Source organism: Ursus americanus, chromosome 27 (assembly GCF_024610735.1).
Source record: "Ursus americanus isolate L20-20 chromosome 27, mUrsAme1.1.p, whole genome shotgun sequence".
Taxonomy (NCBI): domain Eukaryota; kingdom Metazoa; phylum Chordata; class Mammalia; order Carnivora; family Ursidae; genus Ursus; species Ursus americanus.
The window spans coordinates 32,176,483-32,196,740 of record NC_142153.1 but is presented as its reverse complement, the minus strand read 5'-3'; the positions used below and the strand labels follow the sequence as shown (position 1 = coordinate 32,196,740).

The 20,258-nt window shown below is 35.5% G+C and overlaps 1 protein-coding gene across 1 annotated transcript in view; it reads right to left on the bottom strand.

Moving 5' to 3' along the window:
- Window positions 1–20,258, bottom strand: part of WDR17 (WD repeat domain 17) — a 108,843-nt gene that overhangs the window by 42,051 nt on the left and 46,534 nt on the right. The window contains exons 3-8 of the mRNA XM_045813442.2: window positions 19,726–19,909; window positions 15,695–15,925; window positions 9,809–10,060; window positions 7,753–7,875; window positions 4,171–4,355; window positions 1,995–2,163 (exon numbers count right to left, since the gene is read on the bottom strand). Of these exons, the coding sequence (XP_045669398.2) occupies window positions 1,995–2,163; window positions 4,171–4,355; window positions 7,753–7,875; window positions 9,809–10,060; window positions 15,695–15,925; window positions 19,726–19,909 (1,144 nt within the window). The remainder of the gene's footprint in view (window positions 1–1,994; window positions 2,164–4,170; window positions 4,356–7,752; window positions 7,876–9,808; window positions 10,061–15,694; window positions 15,926–19,725; window positions 19,910–20,258) is intronic.

Here is a 20,258-nt window from a genome sequence, read left to right as displayed (position 1 = left end):
TTCCCTTTTTGGGTTCTCAAATTATCGAGAAGTTTCCATATTAATTTGTACCTTTTTTTTCCTTTTCCTGTGGTTGCTACTGTATCAAGTTATGCAACCCTCTATACCCTACTCTACTTCCATCCCTATCAACTTTCATTCTTCTTTTAAATTTTATCCATACTTAGCTAAAAGTAGTGATTCCTCAGTAGTCACATTTCAAAAAATTAAAGAATTTCCAGTTTCCAACATTCCTACTTTCCTGAGGCAAATTCTCAATGTAGAGAGTGAAATAATGCTTTAGGCAAGATCGGGTTCTGTGTTATGAATCAGAGCAACAGTTTTTACAGTTGTGATTTCTATTTAAGTTTTAGGTTTGAGGCTGACGTGACACTCCGTACGAGGAAGGCTGTTCAACTAATAGCTGTCACGGCGCCATGTCGCTGGGCCACTAGCCAGGGGCCCTGTTGCACAGAAGCATATGGCGCTGCCGCAGAGCACAGGCTGCCAAGTCAAACTGACAACTGTGTAGGCCTAGATTCCACCACCAGTCACGATGCGTGTAACCTGAGTGAATTATTCAACCTCCCAGACCCTCTTTCATAAATGTTGGTAATCATGAAACGTCAAATAGGCATGAATATGAAGAAGGCAGCAGGTAAGAGACCGAATTAGCTCTTTTTGTGCCTCACTTCTCAATTAGTGAAGTAACTTCTTTTTCCAATTGGCCTTGTATCCATGATGACACTAAGCTTGTTCTGCTTACAGGATCAACTACTGTCAGAGTAAGAGCTGGAAGGAAAACCTTCTCTGGATCTTCTCCTTATTGTGGGAGATGAGAAATAAATAAAACAGCACTAAGTTCTTAGCCTTTTTGTATCACGGACCTCTCTGAAAATCTGATTCCTATGATAATCTTTGACAGACACAGGCACATACACACAAACGCTAAAACTTCAATGCATAAAATCTAAGACATTCCCAGCATCCCTGAAGACATCTAAAACCCTTGACAGCCCATAAATTTAAGGCTAAAAATCCCTGTGCATGAGAAGATAATCTAAAAAATAAGCTACATCCTGGTTATACATGGGTTTTAAATCAATATGTTACCACTAGGACAAATAAGAAAAGCATTCTATATACTTTATAAAGTGAAAAATTCATTTGGGTGTGCAGAATGATATAGGGAAATAATGTTTTGAAAAAAAAAGTCAGAGGTTTCAAGGACATCTTTTCTCTCCTTTTTGTACAGGAATATATGTATAAAGGTAGCATTTTTCTGACATCATACAAAAAACCCTATTCTGGCATAAAAGTTCTTTAATATTTACAAAGGTGGAATTTATATTGAATACATGGTCAAAATTGAACTGTGATTACATATAATCATTCATATTTACAAACAGATGTCTCAGGGAAAGACATGTATTATATTTTTTAAATTTCCATGTATTTGATTCATATGAAAATTTTAAGGAAAACTATCATCATGCAAAATGTGTTATACCTTGAAAAGCATAGCTATACAAATGCAGCTAAAATTAGATGGGTGAAGATCATCCTTAAGGATGGGGTGACCAGGTGATGGGTATTAAGGAGAGCACGTGCTGGGATGACCACTGGGTGTTATATGCAACTAATGGACTGTTGAACACTACACGAAAAACTTACGATGTACTATATGTTGGCTAACTGAACATAATGAGAAAATAGAATAAAATTAAAAAATTAAAAAAAACAATAAAAACAAACAAACAAAAAGATCATCTTTATTGACTGTGGCTTTTGTATATGATTATGTCACATAGAAAAGTCCAGAAATCAAAGTGCCTGTGCAAGGGCAGTTTATTCAAAAACCCCAGAAAAACTGAACCAACACATATGTTGGTACTAATTTGCCCTTACAATTATTTGGAGCAAGATGGCATTGAGAGAAGAATATAATTCAAATGAAAACAAAAGTTAGGAGAGTCATTTAACTGCATTCTTGATTTTAATAAAACACTTCTTACCTGGGGCCCATGATAGGGAGTAAATAACCCCTTCGTTTCCCGGGGAGGTGTCCACAGCTGTTAGTGTGTTTATGTCCCAGACTTTTATAGTGCCATCAAAAGAAGCTGTTGCTAAAAGATTGGGATCATCAGGTTTGAATTTGCAGTCAAAGATCGTTTCCACATGTCCCTAGGAATGCAGCATAGAGAAGTCACAACTGCTGAGGAAGATTCATGTTATTAATAAACAAACCACAGTGTATAATCAAGTTGACATATGTACTATGGTTTCCAAGTATTTGTGTAAAAATATATATATGTGTGTGTGTATATATATATATATATATATATATATATATATATATATACACACATGTAAATACAAAATTAGAATCACTGCTGTGGTTGAATGTTCTCTGTGCTCTTATTACTGTACTCTTTTGTACAGACCCAGATTTTATTCAACCACAATGCCTCCAATCCGCAACTACATACAAAGATGTTCAAAAAAAAGAGAATGCAACACATATCTTTTCTGATTACATATACAGGATACCATGCTAGAAATTTATAAAGCAGTTAACTATCAATAGTTACTATGTCATTCTGGAAGTATAATAAAAGACCAAGATGAAATTGAAACTATAGGTCCTTAAATGCAAACATTCTGTTTTGTGTACCAATGACATACTCCAAAAGAACTTCATGATTTTGGCAGCAATAAGGAGAATCCAGCATAGCCTTGATTTTTAATTAGTCTTGTCCAAAATTTTCTAACAACTTTATTCTTTGAAAATCATAAGGAAAAAAAATCACTATCTCTTCTGACTGGCAGGCATTATTAAAGTGAAAACAAGCCACTGAAATAATTTATAATCAAGGAATATTTTAGTGTTTATGAGAACTATCAAATAACATAAGTTTTCTAAATGAAATATTTTAATATGAAGATACACACTCAAGAGAAACTACTGAACTTAGACTGCATGATTTCTCATTTGCTAATGTAAGTTTTTACAGATTTAAGTGTCTTCTTGTATTTTTCTCCCTTCCCTTTCACAACTTCTTGGAAAGTATATGGTAATTTGAAGTACAGGAAGAGTTGACCACACTGGAAAAGAGTTTACATAAAAAGTTTACATGGAAAGAAAATGAAATAATCTAGAGAATATCTACAAAAGGAATATTTAAAAATAACTAAGCTACACATGGTTACAAAAAATTTTTGGCAATATTTCAATTTTTTCACTCAAGGACAAAATTAAATTTGTCCTAAAATGATATAGTATTACGTTCTTTCCCTCAATTTTTTTTTACAAGGGTGATTATAGCTCTAGATTACTTTTCTAAGTTTTTCTATGGGAAAACAACCAACATTTGATGAGTGTAATGTAAACCTGTAGAAAATAGACATTTTTATGCACTCTGAAATAGGGAGGTTTAAAGAAGCTGATTATTGACAAATATCAATTACAACATAATACACCTTATTACATGCCTTCATTTGTTCACAGATTCATTCATTCAACAAAATTGAATAAAGTCTTGCTATATGCCAGGCACTATCTTAGGTGGGGTACCTTTATCCCCGATAAAGCACAGAACAACACCTGTCAAAAATGTGAGTCCTCAGCGAGGTTGTACTCTATTTTATATGGAGGCTTAATGATCACAGAATCATAGAATCATTGTATTGATTTGATAACAGCACTAAATCTTAGAAATCTCAGAAAATCTTAGAAAACACTGAACCCAACCTTGTTCGTTTCACAGATATGAACAAAAAAGGCTGCAGTAACTGGAGGGATGGACTTGTCCTTCCTCCTGAAAGAATATTTATTTCTCGTTTTGCTTCCAAAATATAGTACAGCAACGTAATGTTCCAATACTATATGAAGGATCAACGTGGTGTACTCAAGAATGGGAACACTACCAACCATGCACAGTAATCACAATAAGCTAAATAAACATTAATATTGAAAGAAGTTTAACATTTAAAATTTTAAGAATTCTCCTAGTCTCGTCATCCATCATTCTACACATAATTCTAAAATGTTTCAGCCAACTAAGGTAAGTCCTAACACACGATTCTTTACAAAAATAACTTTAACAATCTTAGTGTGTAAGTAAAAGTCAACATCAAGAGCTAACACAAAATAAGTGTGGTGTATTAAAGAAGGAATGACCACAGACATACCAAGTCCCTAAGAAAATCCCACTTCTTGGCTCCCAAGTCATAAAGCCCAACTCCACCATCCAAGAAGCAGCACACCGCATGCCCGGGAGGAAGGGAAAATGCCTGATTCTGCGTCAAAGCTGGGGGTGGAACTGCTTCACTTGTCGAGGACGTATAATGATTTTTCGTTGGAGACTGGGTTGAAACTAAAAAAGAAATAAACAAGTAAATATTTATACCAACACCTTCCCATAAGCTGGAATGAAACCACAGGGCTTAATTTATAAAGATGTCCCTCTGTTTTCTTTTATCCAGAACTTGTATCAGTAAACCATTAGGCAAGAACCACATTTTCTGCCACAGAAGTCCTTCTGCAGCACTGCCAAAAATTATACATACATACACATAACACTAGATGTTATTTTGAAGAGATGTATAGAAGTGCAGGTGCAGCAAAATGGATGAAAATTAGTGAGTGAGGAACCACAATATGTTGTGAATATTTGGTTTCTTATCACCCCATAAATTAAACCACAGCATCATTATTTTTTAATTAGAATCTTTTTTCAAAATGCTGACTCATATGGCTTACTTCCCCTCTACACACACAAACATGAATGAGAATGTTTTTATTTTAAAGCTAATAACTCTCTTCCACTAATTTCCAATCCAATGAAAATAATTCTTTTTGAGGTTCTTTATAATAGAGTGTAATTTAGCACCCAAATTAAGATTCACAAACTGCCTGACATACATTTGCATCTCAATGTTTCTCTCTTCCTTGTCGGGTTTATTTGCACTGTTCATTCACTTCCATTTCTCAATTTTAAATTCTATAAATATCTCTCTGTTTATTCTTTGTCTCGTCTCTTGTGTTCTTTCAAGAAGATTTTCCTTAGAACGTGAATATTCTCGGGGCGCCTGGGTGGCACAGCGGTTAAGCGTCTGCCTTCGGCTCAGGGCATGATCCCGGCGTTATGGGATCGAGCCCCACATCAGGCTCCTCCGCTATGAGCCTGCTTCTTCCTCTCCCACTCCCCCTGCTTGTGTTCCCTCTCTCGCTGGCTGTCTCTCTCTCTGTCAAATAAATAAATAAAATCTTAAAAAAAAAAAAAAAGAACGTGAATATTCTCTTGCAAACATAATTCAAAATAATGATACTGCTGGAAATGATCAGACCAATCGGTATTAATGACATAGTGGAATATAGATAAATATTCCCCAGTAAACTCGCTTTTTGATCCAAATATAATAAAGTCTTTCTTACCGCATTCATTTGGATAACACTCACTTCTCAAAATCTGAGCATGACAGGAAGTCCACACTATCATAAACTACTAATAACAAAAGAGGCATTTGGTTCAATAACATACTGCTGACAGTTTCATTAAAATTAGCATGTTCCATGGCTGATTCTTATAATATTTTCATTTGTTGATATTATGGGTGGTGTTGATAACTTTTATGTTACTCTGTATCTGTAATTTATCTTTTTAAAGCATTTGGTACATCTGCAACTAAAATTTTTCATTTTCACATAATTTTTCTTATTCCACACTTTATTACATTAAAAAACAGGGAGAAAAAAACAAGATGTTTAATAATAGGTAGCCTGAAGGATTTGCTTAATAACGACAAGATTGGTATGTGCTTCTTTATATTTTTTATTTTTCCTCTAAAGGGCAGGGATTACGCTTGTAATAAGAAAAAAATATGAAAGAAGAAAATCTATAAAACTTCAGTCACCCCCATGATAGCAAATAAACAAAGAAACTAATAACGTAAAAAAATACGGGAGACCTAAGCAATATGCTAGTCTCCAGCATAATACTTCTCTGGCCCTAATGTTGCTACACCCTCCAGTTTCTGGGATTCAGAACTGTTAGGGCTCCACAGAAAAGATTTAATTTGTGGAAAGCCTGAAGGTTTAAACACAGAGATTATCCCCTATTTGCCATTGCCCACTAGACTGGATACTAAATTTGCAACCGAAATAACATTACTTCGAATGGCCCCTTGGTGTGTGCACACACACAATGGAATATTATTCAGCCATCATAAAGAACAGAATCTTGCCATTTGTGATGACATGGATTGAACTAGAGAGTATAATACTAAGCGAAATAAGTTGGTCAGAGAAAGACAAATACTATATGATTCCACTCATACATGAAATTTAAGGAAAAAAACAGATGAACATCTGGGAAGTCTGGGGGAAGAGAGAGGGGAAAAAAGCATAAGAGACTCTTAACTGTAGAGATCAAACTGAGGGTTGATGGAGGCGATGTGGGTGGGGGATGGGCTAGATGGGTGACGGGGATTAAGGAGGGTACTTGTGTGGGGTGTCTGGGTGGCACAGCGGTTAAGTGTCTGCCTTCAGCTCAGGGAGTGATCCTGCTGTTTTGGGATCAAGCCCCACATCAGGCTCCTCCGCTATGAGCCTGCTTCTTCCTCTCCCACTCCCCCTGCTTGTGTTCCCTCTCTCGCTGGCTGTCTCTATCTCTGTCAAATAAATAAATAAAATCTTTAAAAAAAAAAAAAAAAGGAGGGTACTTGTGATGAGTACCGGGTGTTAGATGTAAGTGATGAGTCACCGAATTCTACCCCTGAAACCAATATTGCCCTGTGTGTTAACTAGAAATTAAATAAAAATTTGAAAAGAAAAAAATAAAATAAAAAATAGAGACACTAGATGATAAAAAAATGAATTGCTCTTGCTAATTATTTAGTATATTATGAAGAGTAAGTAGTGAGTAAGAGGAATCAGTAACTCCTGATTGCTCAATCACTAAATCCCCTTCCCCAAGTTTTTCTACGAGCCACACAAAAACGAAAGCACTAGCAGCCACACAGAGTAATCATGACTGGCTTACTTTTTCTCATGTTTAAGAAAAATTCAAATTCTAAACCTCTCCCCAAATTCCGGTCTTTCCTTTATCGCTTAAGTGTATTTTATTATTTTTTCTTAGAGAAGCAGTAAAAGGTAATCAGAAAAAAAGTACACAAAAATAAGGGAAGAATACCCAAAATAGCAGCTACTAATCTAGTGACATCTGGTATTCAAACATCAAATATACATACAGATCTTGTATTTCAAATATTTAGGGTATTTCAACTTTGTTGTAGGCCCTACAGATTGTAGAAGAGCCACACTTAGAACATAAAGTCTCCTAGTTCAGACCAACTTTACTGGATCCATTACTCTTGATATTCTTATTTTCACCAATGTCATTGCTTTATTTTCCCCATGTAGATAATTTGAGATTATCTTAATATCCCCATTTATCAGCATTTTAAAAATGTAACTTGGCTCTAAATATTTTCAACTTAGTAATATTAGATATTGTGTGGCCTTGATGGTTCCTTTCGTACACATATTATCAAAGGCTATTTTTAAAAATCTGCTTTTCAGTAGGATATAGTATTTGGTATGTTTTTCTTTTTTCTTTCCAAGTTTCTAATTTCCAGTAGGTTAACATACAGTGTAAATTTATTTTTTTATTATGTTCAGTTGGTATGTTTATATCATTATATTAGTCATTTTGTTTGATAGCAGTAAATCTGACATTTTAAAATATTAAATTTTGATAATTTTTTACTTACATTTTTTTCTTGGAGGAGAATTAAGTACATGTAAGCAGTGAAACCCTGTTTTCTTTAATTTAAAATTATCAATAGGTGTTGTTCTTGAAACATTCCAAATGCGCAAAACACCCACTTGAGAATCTAGTCAGATCAAGAAAAGCATTATATTAACTAGTTTTATTTGAAACATAAAATGCCCAGACATAAAAGTAGTAACAAAAACTTTAACTCACGAGACTTTTTGCACCACTTCCTGACATTCTTCCAACAAAATTGTACAATGACCCAAAGAAATAGGTGAAATGCTACTCATCCTTTAAATGTTTGGCTTATTTTGCATTCTTCCGTTCCAAAACCTTCCCTAGGGTGAGGGACTGCCTGCTTTGGCAGTTTCCCCCTACAAAGGTCATTATCAGAGTTTGATCACAAAAAAAGCACCCACTGACACACTTGCCCTAGGAAAGCCAGCTACAAAAAACTTTCCACCTCTAACATTGAATAATATTTTGTCTTTTGAAATGTACGTAAACTGGTCCTTGCTCACTTGCAACCGAGACTGCCTGATATACCAAAAGACCAATTAGAAAGCTCCCTCACTTCCAGAAAATCCCATCTATAATATAGAAGCTACTCTGGGGAACTTTCTGGCAGTTCCTCAAATGATTAAACAGAGTTACCATATGACTCAGCAACTATACTCTTACACATATACCCAACAGAATGATAAACATATGTCCACATAAAAACCTGTACACCAATGTTCATCACAGCATTATTCATAATAGCAAAAAAAAGTGGAAACAAGGTAAATGTCTGTCAATTGATAAATGGATAAAGAAAATGTGGCATATCCATACAATGGAATATTATTCATCCATAAAAAGGAAATATTCATACACACTACAACATGGATGAACCTTGAATATTTTATGGTAAGTCAGAGAAGTCGGACACTTGTACTGAATGATTCCACTACTATGAAACGTCCAGACTAGGTAAATCCTCAGAGACAGAAAGTAGATTAGCAGTTTATATACACACACGTGTGCACCTGGGGCCGTGGAGAGGGATTCATGAAGAGCAACTGCTGCCACCTAGAGTCTACTGGGGGCATGACAAAATGTTCCACAGTGAGGTCACAGTGATGGTTGTACACCTTTGTGACTACAGACATCACAGCACGTATGCTTCAAAATGCTGAGTTTTATGGTATGTGAATTTTAACTCAGGAATAATACTATATTTAAAATGTCCATGACTGTCATTAATTTAATCCTACAAAATGAAAGGCAGTTAAGATATGTAAGTAAGACTCCATCTACTTCCATGCGTAATGTGAATGCTTAAAGAAGTAATGAATTTCTTCAAGACAGTTGCAAGGATAAAGACTGTTATTTCACATTACGCAAATATGGGAAGTATTTATACAGCAGCTGAAAGCACTCAGTCTTTCAGAGATCTCTCTCTTGCATCTTAAGAAAGCAGTAGGAGTTATTTAATTTCTAGTTACTAGCTTAAGTGCCCTCATCTTCCCATCCCCTGTCACTTCTTAGCTTTACTAATTCTTTCATGACTGGGGAAGCATAAAGGAGCTTCCTTTCGAGCCATGATGATAAATTCCACTTTCATTTCCAGCTTAGATTGAAAATGCCTTGGTCTATCTAGGTACTCATGGTCACTGACTGTCCAAATTATCAGTGAGGCTACCAGAACTCCTATCTAGATCAACTTTTTTCTAGTCCGTACTTTCACTGTCATCCTTCCATGGCTGAAACTGGATTGTCTTTGTCTTCTATTTGCGAACACAAAAACATGAGCATGTGTGTGCACCTATAGAACACGTTCCGACTGATAACCAGAAACCTGGAAACTGGGCCTTAGTTTCATTTTAATTTGTCATTATGTTAATGACATACAGTATAAATAAAAGTAAACTAGGTATTTACTATTATAAATGATAACACTGGGATGATAATACATTTTACTCAAAATTAGCTGATAAAAAAGTATAAATTCCCTGACTCAATTGAGAATATACATTTATTTAAAACTCTGGGGAACAGGGTAAACTCACCCCCAGTTACAAACATCCCAGGAGCACTGGGAACCCAGGCCAAGCACTGAACAGAAGCTGCTGCACTGGGAAAATTAAATGTTGTTATGCAATACAGTGATTCCGAATCTAGCAGGCGAATTCCAAAATGCAAATTAGCCACAAGGAGATAATCGGTAGACAGCGGATCCCATTCCAGGGCTGTCACTGGATCCTCTTCGTCTGTCCCTTCAAGAGATTCAGGTCTCAGAACATGTTTCTGACTTCTATTACCTATTAAAATATAAAGAAAAAAGATTCTAACAAAATGCTCAAAAGAAAATCAACAATTGAGATCATATTAATTTCCTCTTTGCACAGCCTGGTCTCTGAGAGTACTGGGAACAGAGCCCTTCTGTGCAGAGGTCACACGTGACACAGGAGTGCAGGGGAATGAGATGAAAGTCAGACTGAACTGCTCTGCTCTGGCGATCTCTGGGCCCTGAATCTCCTATTTGTTACTGAAATGTTGAAAGAAAAAGACACAGATAAACAATACCCATGATCTTGTCATCAACTACAATTTCCACTGAGTTACAGCGGTGTGGGGAGAGGGAAGTGCTTACCAAGAGGAACACCCTGTTGTGATTAAAAACACAGACTTCGCAGCAGCCTCGGTGCACAGCCTCGTTCCACCACCGAGGAGCTCTGTGCTCTTGGACAAGACACTGAATCTCTATGCGCTCAGGGTTTTATTTGTATAATGGAGAACATAACAATACTTAGCTCATAGAGTTTTGTAAAAGATTAAGTGAGTTAGCCACTTCCAAGTGCTAAGAACCGTGGGGCCTAGTATAAGCAGCACCCCTTCTTCATGCATCACAGCAGTGGTCATAACCATAACTCACGCCTGACAACCAGTACAAATAAGACAGCCAGAAAAATAGGGACAGAAAACATGTGAAATTAAATGAAGCGAAGGATTATCAAAGAATTCTCTTGTTCCTTCCAAATTTAGACACAACTGGCAATGGGGAAAAAGATGCTTCTGCTGATACACCACACAGGGCTCCAATTAGCCCATTCCCAGAGGAAAGGCAGCGAAACAACAGTGTTCAGAGACCACAGTCTTCACAGAACCAACTCCTCCTGAGTATTATAAACACTACAAGACGTGTTTACTAAACAAAAACCCAACTGACAGATACCATAGCTCCTTTTGTAATATCACTATTAGATATTGTTTTTCAATGTATCAGATTATAAAAGCAGAAAACATCCATTTCCTTGGATATATATAAGCTATTTGTAAAATGAACTGAAAATCTTATAGTTTCTGGGTTGGGATTAAATTTGTCAGAATACATTATTCTTTATGATGTTGATCTTACATTTTATTTAGAATTTTTGCGTATAAAATCATAGAAGGTACATGTGATGTTTCATTTGGCTTTATTAAATTTTTGCAATCATCATCAAGAAAAGTTTGCTTCTTCTTTCCCAAAATAAGCATCTGCTAAAATGCTATTTGATCTGACAAGCAGTAATGAATATTAATATAGTTAATCATTACAAGTCAGAGGGAGATAGAAAAATGATTTTCCTAAGTTGTACTAAAGCTATTTCTTAAGTGATTTTCAGGTATTTGCATTTGCCAGTTAATATCAATGGTTTATGAAAAATATTCCAGAATGTGAAAAAAAAATAAGAACAACAGTAACACAAACATGGGAAAATTTGCAATGCAAATGCTATGGTATCTAAATCATGTTGCTTGAAAGCACACGCTTAGTCAAAATGATTATGAATTATAGTCACTGTTTTCTCTTCTGTCTAGTACCAACATTTTTATTTAAAAAAAATAGAACACTAGATCTATAAAATTTTACAGCCAGCCATTAGAACAGCTGATAATATTTCATTATTTCGTATATTATATTTATTTTTATTTATGTTCTATTTTATTATACAAATATCAGCCAACTTGTGTTGTCAAATAAGGACAGAAGCATTTGAGGACAGTAAGTCAATAAGAAGATAAGGTTGATAATTGCTGTATAAAAAACAAAAACTAGGGGTGCCTGGGTGGCTCCATCGGTTAAGCATCTGCCTTCTGTTCGGGTCATGCTTCTAAGATCCTGGGATCCAGTCCCGCAGTGGGCTCCCTGCTCAGTGGGAAGTCTGCTTCTCCCTCTCCCTCTGCCCCTCCTCCCCCTTGTGTGCACTCTCTATCTGCTCGGCCTCTCTTTCAGAACAAAAACAAAAAACAAACTAGGGCAAGGGAAAATTGGGGTTTAAAAATGAAATGAGGTCGTGTATAATACACATAGCTGTTCGAATTTGGGTTCTGAAACCAGTGGCCAAAGCAAAGAGGAAAAAAAAAATCATGAACGGTTACATAACTCGTGGTGTCCACAGGATAAAAATAAAACAAAACGACAAAAAAAAAAAGAAAAAGTGCTCAGGAAAAGCACAACTTTTCCCAGAACTGAGACCAGAAATACAGGTCTCCTGTGTGTTTTCAAAAAGGGAACGCAGTATTACACAGAGACAATGTCATCAACATTTCTAAAATAAAACCATGCAAACTTGATTAATGCACATCCTTGGAATAACACCAAAGTCAATTCAATGAAAACATTTCGATTATGAAGATAAAAAAAACTTCTGATGACCTAACTTGGTCCAAAACTGTAACTTAAAATGGCTAGAGCCGTTTTCTAATGTTTTTGGCTCTAGAATCCTCTGTTCATTTGTGAATTTTTACATGAAAATCCAATACAGAATACAGAATAAAGTGGTGCTTTTCAGACTCAAAGGGAGAAGGCGTAAAAGTCAGCTGCATCACCTCGTGAATATTCCCTTTTTCTTCCACGAGAGATAAGGACCGGAGAGCAGAGAGCTTGAGGTCTTAGTCTCCTGCAAGAACCTGGAGGACATAAATTCTATCTTGCTACCTAGAGATAGAACAATCTGTTGTGCCAGTAGGTCATTAAGAAGGTAAAGGAGACCACTCCTTAGGGAAAGTAAAAAGCATAACAATATCAGTATTAATGATACAGTCTCAAAGCTTCAAATTTGCAATGCAGAACGTAGCCTCACAAGAAAAAGTAGCATTTCCTTCATGACCCATTAGGTCATGTACATGCGAAAGGAAAATACATGGCAGGATCATATCTTTCCTGATGTTTTGTACATATTCATTGTTAAACATCCTATGGAATAAATGAGGCCAACAAGTCTGCACGGGGTTGTTATGAGTTGAATTGTGTCCTCCCAAAAGATGTTGAAGTCCCAACCTCCACGGATCTATGAATGTGACTTTATTGGGAAATAGGGTATTAGCAGATATTAAACTAAGATGAGGTCATTAGGGCAAACTATAATGTAACATGACTGTGTCCTTATGAAAAAGAGAAATTTGGACCAGAGAGCTGCATGCACACAGGGAGAATGCCATGTGAAGACTGATGTTAGGCTGCCACAGCTACGGAATGACCAGAAGCTAAGAGAGAGGCCTGGAACAAAGCCTTCCCTGGTGCCTTCAGAGGGCCTTGTGGACACCTTGGTTTTGTATCTCTGGTCTCTAGAACTGCGAGACAATACATTTGTTGATCTAAGCCATCCAGTATGTGGAACTTCGTTAGGGCAGCCCCAGCAAATGAATTCATGGGTGGGTCCAGAAAAATAACACTTGACGATATGGGTACAGATGCACAAATTGCTTCGTTTAATAACTGGAAGATGAGTTACGGGAAAATGATGGCCTCTTCTGGAAGTCACGGGTCAGATACTGAAATATTATACACACCACCCTGACTTAAACCCACAAAAGGAAGACACAAAGGGCAAAGGAGGTCTTTATGCCTCCCTATCCTTTCAATGCCAGAATAAACATACAATGTCTCAATGTTTTATATCTTAGATATATAATACAATGTCTCAATGTCTTAGGACTTAACACCTTCAAAAATACCTAATTTTAAAAAAAAGTGCCTAATAATAATGCAAGAAAAGAAAGCCCTAGTGAATGAAAAAGAGATGGTCATGATCACAAATTATAAAATATGAATAATATCTAGAATGAAATTTGGAGCAAAGTAAGTGTACACTCCTCATTATCCTCTTTAGAGCTCAACAGCACACAGATTCCTCAAAAAGAAAGTATCACAATTCTCATGAAATCTCTGGGTGCGGGCTGGCTGGGGAAGTAGTGGGGGAGTCCCTAATGAGATCTGGTTACACCCCCAGACCGCAGAGAATCAAGAGGAGGAACCACACAGCACACAGCCATCCTCACTGTCCCTAAACTGCCTCCCTGGGACTGAGGAAGACTGCTGGAGAGGGAGAACCCAGGAGGGAAAAGAAGTGGTATGCACCAGATCAGACAGAGGAAGTCTGTGAATGAGGTCACTTAACCGTGAGCCTAATGACCAAGTATAAAACAGAATTTTCTCCCCATGCAGAGGACGGAACAGATTGGGTGGAGGTGTCTGAGACAACAAATCTAAATGAAGCAAAAAACAAGGACAGATCCCTCCCCACTCCAACTTAAAACAAACAGATAGAACTCTCCCCAAGTTACTTTGGTATAACCAGAAGGAACAAGAGGATACGCGCAAAGAGCAGAGCGGAGGTGGTAAAGAAGTATATTTATTGTTGTCTTTCTTTAAGAAGTAAAACAGTATATCCTGCTTGAAATGTATTCGAGATAAAATGGCCCCAAAATATCCATGTTTTGTATATCATTCTTTTTTACATCTGAAAAAAATCTCTTTATCTTTACTATATAATATAATCATGGGAGTGACGTCCCATTGCGTTTGACATATTTCTTTAAATTAACATATAGAGTATTATTTGTTTCAGGGGTACAGGTCTGTCATCCATCAGTCATACACGACATCCAGCGCTCAGCACAACACACAGCCTCCCCAGTGTCCATCACCCAGCCACCCCATCTCCCCACCCTCCCCTCCAGCAACCCTCAGTTTGTTTCCTAAGATTAAGAGTCTCTTATGGTTTGTCTCCCTCTCTGGTTTCATCTTGTTTCATTTTTTCCTCTCTTCCCCTATGATCCTCTGCCTTGTTTCTTAAATTCCACCTATCAGTGAGATCATATATAATTATCATATATATCATTTTTTTAATGTTAGAAAGATTTAAGAAATACGTATTCAAATTTTCATGAGTTCTTCTGTTCAACTTCAATTTGTTTTTTCTTCTATTAATTTCAGATAAATTGAATGTAATACATTTTGTGAAAGTAGCGATCTTAATCCTAAAAAGCAAGTTAGGAGTCACATACATCAACAGAGATGCCAGATGGCTAAAAGCATGTTTCTCAAATGGTAGCCTTACTAAGTTTGAGTGGAGAGCTATCCATGTAATTTTCAGATTTTTCCATTACACATTTTATCATTGTTTAAATTGAAAAAATAAACATAAATTAGTTTCTCAGACCCCTTCATTCAGCTAAATTAATTAACTGATGGGGGAATCCAAAGATTTATTGTTCCTTCTTATCTCAAGTTCAAAGTCTTTGCTAAGGACCTATAGCATCACAATGGTATTTTACAAGCAGGTGGGAAAATATTTTTGAGTAGTATTAGTAAGTCATCATTTCTTCTGTCATATGTCCTTATTCCTTCAGGCCATTTTCTTAGTAAATGTACAGAAATAAACAATTGACTTATAAAAGTAAAAATATGGGGCAAATGACTGGATTTGGGTTAACTCAAAGCACAATCTGCACAGCTGAGTTAAATATATTACAATAAAATTTACTTCATGGTGCCAGATATTATTTGCACAACTATTATTTTAAAATTAAAATACTGTGAAGTTTGGCTGTATGCTGTGTAAACAAGAAATTTTTGCCTCATATATGAGGCAAGAAAAAGAAACTTAACTAAATTAAATTCTTACCTGGTTGAAAAATTGACAGACTTCCATCAATATGACCAAATACAACCTTCCCCTTTTCCTGGGTATGCCATCGGAATATACAGATATCGGACAAGAAGCTATGAGCTTCCTTGTGTACAGTCAGTCCGCTCTCTGGGCCTGAGACGGTCCAAATGAAGAGTGGGCCTCTGTGGGGAACAAATGCCACTGCATCGGCTGCGCTCCAGCACCAGCTAAGAGAGGCCGGCATCCCTAGAAGGAATAAAATACAGACACGTAATAGAGACGCAAGGAAGACGACTGTAGCGTTAAATAGTATTTCCAGGGCACATTTCTAAAACAACTTACAATAGAAGAATAGGCTTGTCATTCGAAAAAATACTAGCACCTTCTTAGTTGGGAGTCGGACTTACAAAGTGACCCTAGAGACTACAGGCAACATGTCTGCGGTGCTTCCGTAATGAAAGGAAAAGTACCTCATTAGGTTTAAAACTACTAATATCGTAATATGCTTCATATATTCAGATTTATAGAGTTTTTTCTTTCAGAAACTATATATTAAAGCAATAAATTCTTACCGAGTTTTTGTGTAGACTTGCTGTAGGCATTCTAGGTATATAAGTTAATATGGGATATAGTTCCTGCTTTAAAGGATCTTAAATATAAGATATGATATCTTGGGAAGATAAGGATTACGTATATAAAAAGTTAAATGCTACTACAGGGATTTAATAACAATAAAATTAATGCTACAATCGACGTCTTATCAGGGTTTAGATTCAAATCTTAGTGCTGCTTCAGATGAACTAAACAAGTAACTTTACCTCTTAAACCTCTGTCTTCTCATCTACAAAATGGATATAATTCAAAATAGCTGAACATCTATCCCGCATGAATACTAAGAAAGGAAATACAATAATGCCTGTAAAAGACCCTTTTAAGCTATAAAAGAAATATAGAAGTCAATTGTATTCCCCTCACTATTACTGGGATCAGATAAATCATATATAAAATAAGTGTCATGGCAAATATATAACTCAAAACAGATTATGAATCTCCCAACACAGATACTTTAAACAAATGCATCAGAATCAGCAAACTGAATATGCACATCAGATCAAATGGAATTAGGGCCCAGGAATCTATTTGTAACAAGGTTCTCCAAATTCTTGTGATGTGTAGAAAGGTTTGTAAACCTTTGGGCAACTGTCCTGGAAAGAAGTTGGATTTGAATCATACTTTGAGGAAGCAGTAGAGTTTAACGCATAGGATAAGCAGTATTTCCCAGGAAGAGGAAATGATATAAACAAAGACACAGGGTTGAAAGTTGTTCATTGACAGTAAATTCAGTTTGTGTCCTTAATGCTCCAAGAGGCAGAAACCGGAAGCCTAACACCTAGTTCAGGGCCTGACATAAAAAGGTAACTCCATAAATATTTATAGAAGGAATGAATGAGTCCATGAATAAGGCCAATCAAAAGCTGATGTGGTTTTAGGATACATTAAGAGAAGTAGGATTTCCCAATAAGGGATGAGATACTCTGAATGGGTCACACCACAGGAAGAAAGCCTCTAGAACGCTGGCTCTCTGAATGCATGTTTCCAGAAAGGCAGCAAGGAAGAGAAGGGACCAGAAACAATGTCATATAGTTAAAACAGAAAAGACTTCTATACTGGCTTAATATTTGTAGGTACTTCTAAGAGCTCTATAAAGTATCAACTCATTTAATTCTCCCCAAAATATTCTGAGATAGGTAGGTAGTACTATCCACTGGTAACAGTGTTTTGGGGTATTTTTCCGAAAGGATATTATTAAGTGTTATATTTTTCAACTTTATGATAATTTTAACATTTTACATTTAAACAAACTAATACTTGTTTTCCTTTAAGTGAATTTTTTATTACTGTGGAAAACAGAATGATGAAATAAAAAATACAGAGGCAAGTTCAAGTTCCAATATTGATTTTTTAAAAAGGTTGACTAAAAGCAAATTTCTACTTTGCTTAAGCTGGATTCTGAAAAGAAGAAACAAAGTCTAAGACATTTCAAAGGGAATTACTTACAATGAAAATGACCAAAATATTCATAATATTTTTTGCAAATAAAGCTTTCAATTTTCAAATTAAGAAGATATTTAGAAACATCGTAAGGAACTTATTGTGAAGCCTCTGAAAATTTTCAAAAGAAAGGAAAATACATAAGGAAAGGAAAAATAAGTAAAACTGATCAAAACTGTTACCACAATTATTTAATAACTCTATAAATGTTAATGAAAAAGTCTTTTTTTAAGATTTAGCTATTTTTTTATTCAAATTCAATTAGCCAAGGTATAGTACATCATTAATTTTTGATATAATGTTCAACGATTCAGCTAATGAAAAAATCTTATTTAATTGTATGCTCAGTGGCAAAAGAAGCTATTGTGCACACAGCTCATGAATAAAAAACTCTTCCATCATGAAAAGAGGTGATGCATATGGTGTTTGATGACAAATCAGTGGATAAGCTAGGTGATAATACAATAATATACTGCCTAATCTGTACCTTCACATAACATTTAGAAAATATTATGAAGTTATAGTCTAGTATAGATTTTGTGTGACAACTTTATAAGAACAATGACATTGGGTAGCATTTAAGGAGTATTTACCGGGTTACTTAAAATTAATTTCCCATAAAGCTGAATATAAAGTCTTGAGAAAATGCACTGTTGCCCAATAAAAACAGCAGTGGAAAAACCTGTAGGATTTGTGATTGGTAGAGAAACAGGTATGACCAGAAAAACATGAAAAATCTTATGATTGAGGCTATCAATTGCTGCTTATACATGAAAAAGCCTTGTACCGAAAGTATTTTGGCTTTTTCTCATTGATGTATCGAAAACCTTCAGGAAAACCGTTACTTACTTTACCGGAAGCTCACTGAATAGAGTTGACTTTTAAAAAAACTGTGCTCAGAGATTGGAGCAAACTACGCACTACTTAATACTGGAGCTCAGAGGTTGCTGCAAGCGAAAATAAGCAGAATGATGGGAATGAGAGTCACATTTTTCTAGTTGAAAAATTAACCTTGTGTGGCAAATGTTTTTTTAAGATGAAAATTATGTAACAAAATTGTTTTATTTTACTGGTATTTTCAACATTTCTAATGACCTAAATTTGAAAAGACAAGGAAAAAGAAATATGCTAAGTAAGCTGAGCATATCCAAAGATTCCAAAAGGCATATCTTGGAAGCAATATCTACATATAATTGCCTATGAATTCTCAATATTGTTGCTACCTACTGAAAAGAACACTATAAAGAAATGGAACAAAATAAAGTTAGTGAGACTGTCACATCTCAGTTTTCTGTCTCAAAGTTATAACCAGTAATTGTTAGAGAAACAATTGCACATGAAAAACACATCCAGCAGTAGCTCTCAAAACCATAATTAATAACTAAGACAACCTTGGTGCTCAAAATGTGATTGAATTATTGAGATATCTAACACAGAAAAATGATAACTTCATCCATTATCATGGGGTACCATGCTAGCTAGAAAGACTGTAATAATATTCAATTCACTTAAGACCTACTTATGTGAACTAGGGCTTTCTATCTTGACCCAATTAAAAATAAAGGAAAGAAACCGGCTCAGCAGGGCACTGATTACATGCGTAACACTGTCCTTGTATGTTTCAGATTGGAATAGAGTAATGAACAGGCTAGACCAATTGTCTCATTAAGAAAATCTTACCAATTATTATTTTTATATTTATTTTGGCAATTTTTGTTATATTTAAATATTAATGAAATCATTTGGTATTGACTGTTTTTAACTGATTGGTATACTAAGTATAAGTATTCCATGAAATTTTGTTTCAGTTTTATACATATGTACACACACAATGAGTCATGATATGAAATTTCTTACATAAATTTCTTACATAGATTAGCACCAGAAAGCTTGAAAAGCAGTACTTTAAAACCTGAGCTAATTTAAATAAAATATTTTGCTTATTAAAATAAAAATATTTCATTTAATAAAATAAACCCCAGTTATAAATATACCTTTTGTATTGTCGAGCTTAGCAATGACTTTTTGTTCTGCAACATTCCAAATGATCACTAAATTATCGGTACTGCCACTTGCAAACACATCAGGGTTATGTGGACACCAAGAGATAGCTGTGATTGTTTTTTTATGTTCGGACATAATTGCGTGAAGTTTGAATTCATTATAACGGTGATCCAACTAAAAAAAAATATATAAATAATACATTTCAGTGGTTATTTTTAAATAACACACTTCTCACTAATAATCACATTATTTTTAAAAAGCTACATGTAACATGAAAATCAGTACACCTAATAACATGGTATGTACACATTTTAAGCCTTGGTCTACTTTCAAGTGTTAAGTGTATTCAATAAATAGAAAGAAATCATTTTGTTAAGTTTTTATTTTGCTTCCAGTTAGCCAATATAGTGTTATATTAGTTTCAGGTGTACAATATAGTGAATCAACACTTCCGTACATCACGCAGTGCTCATCACAAGCGCACTCTGCCATCTCTATCACCTATTTCACCCACCCCCCTGCC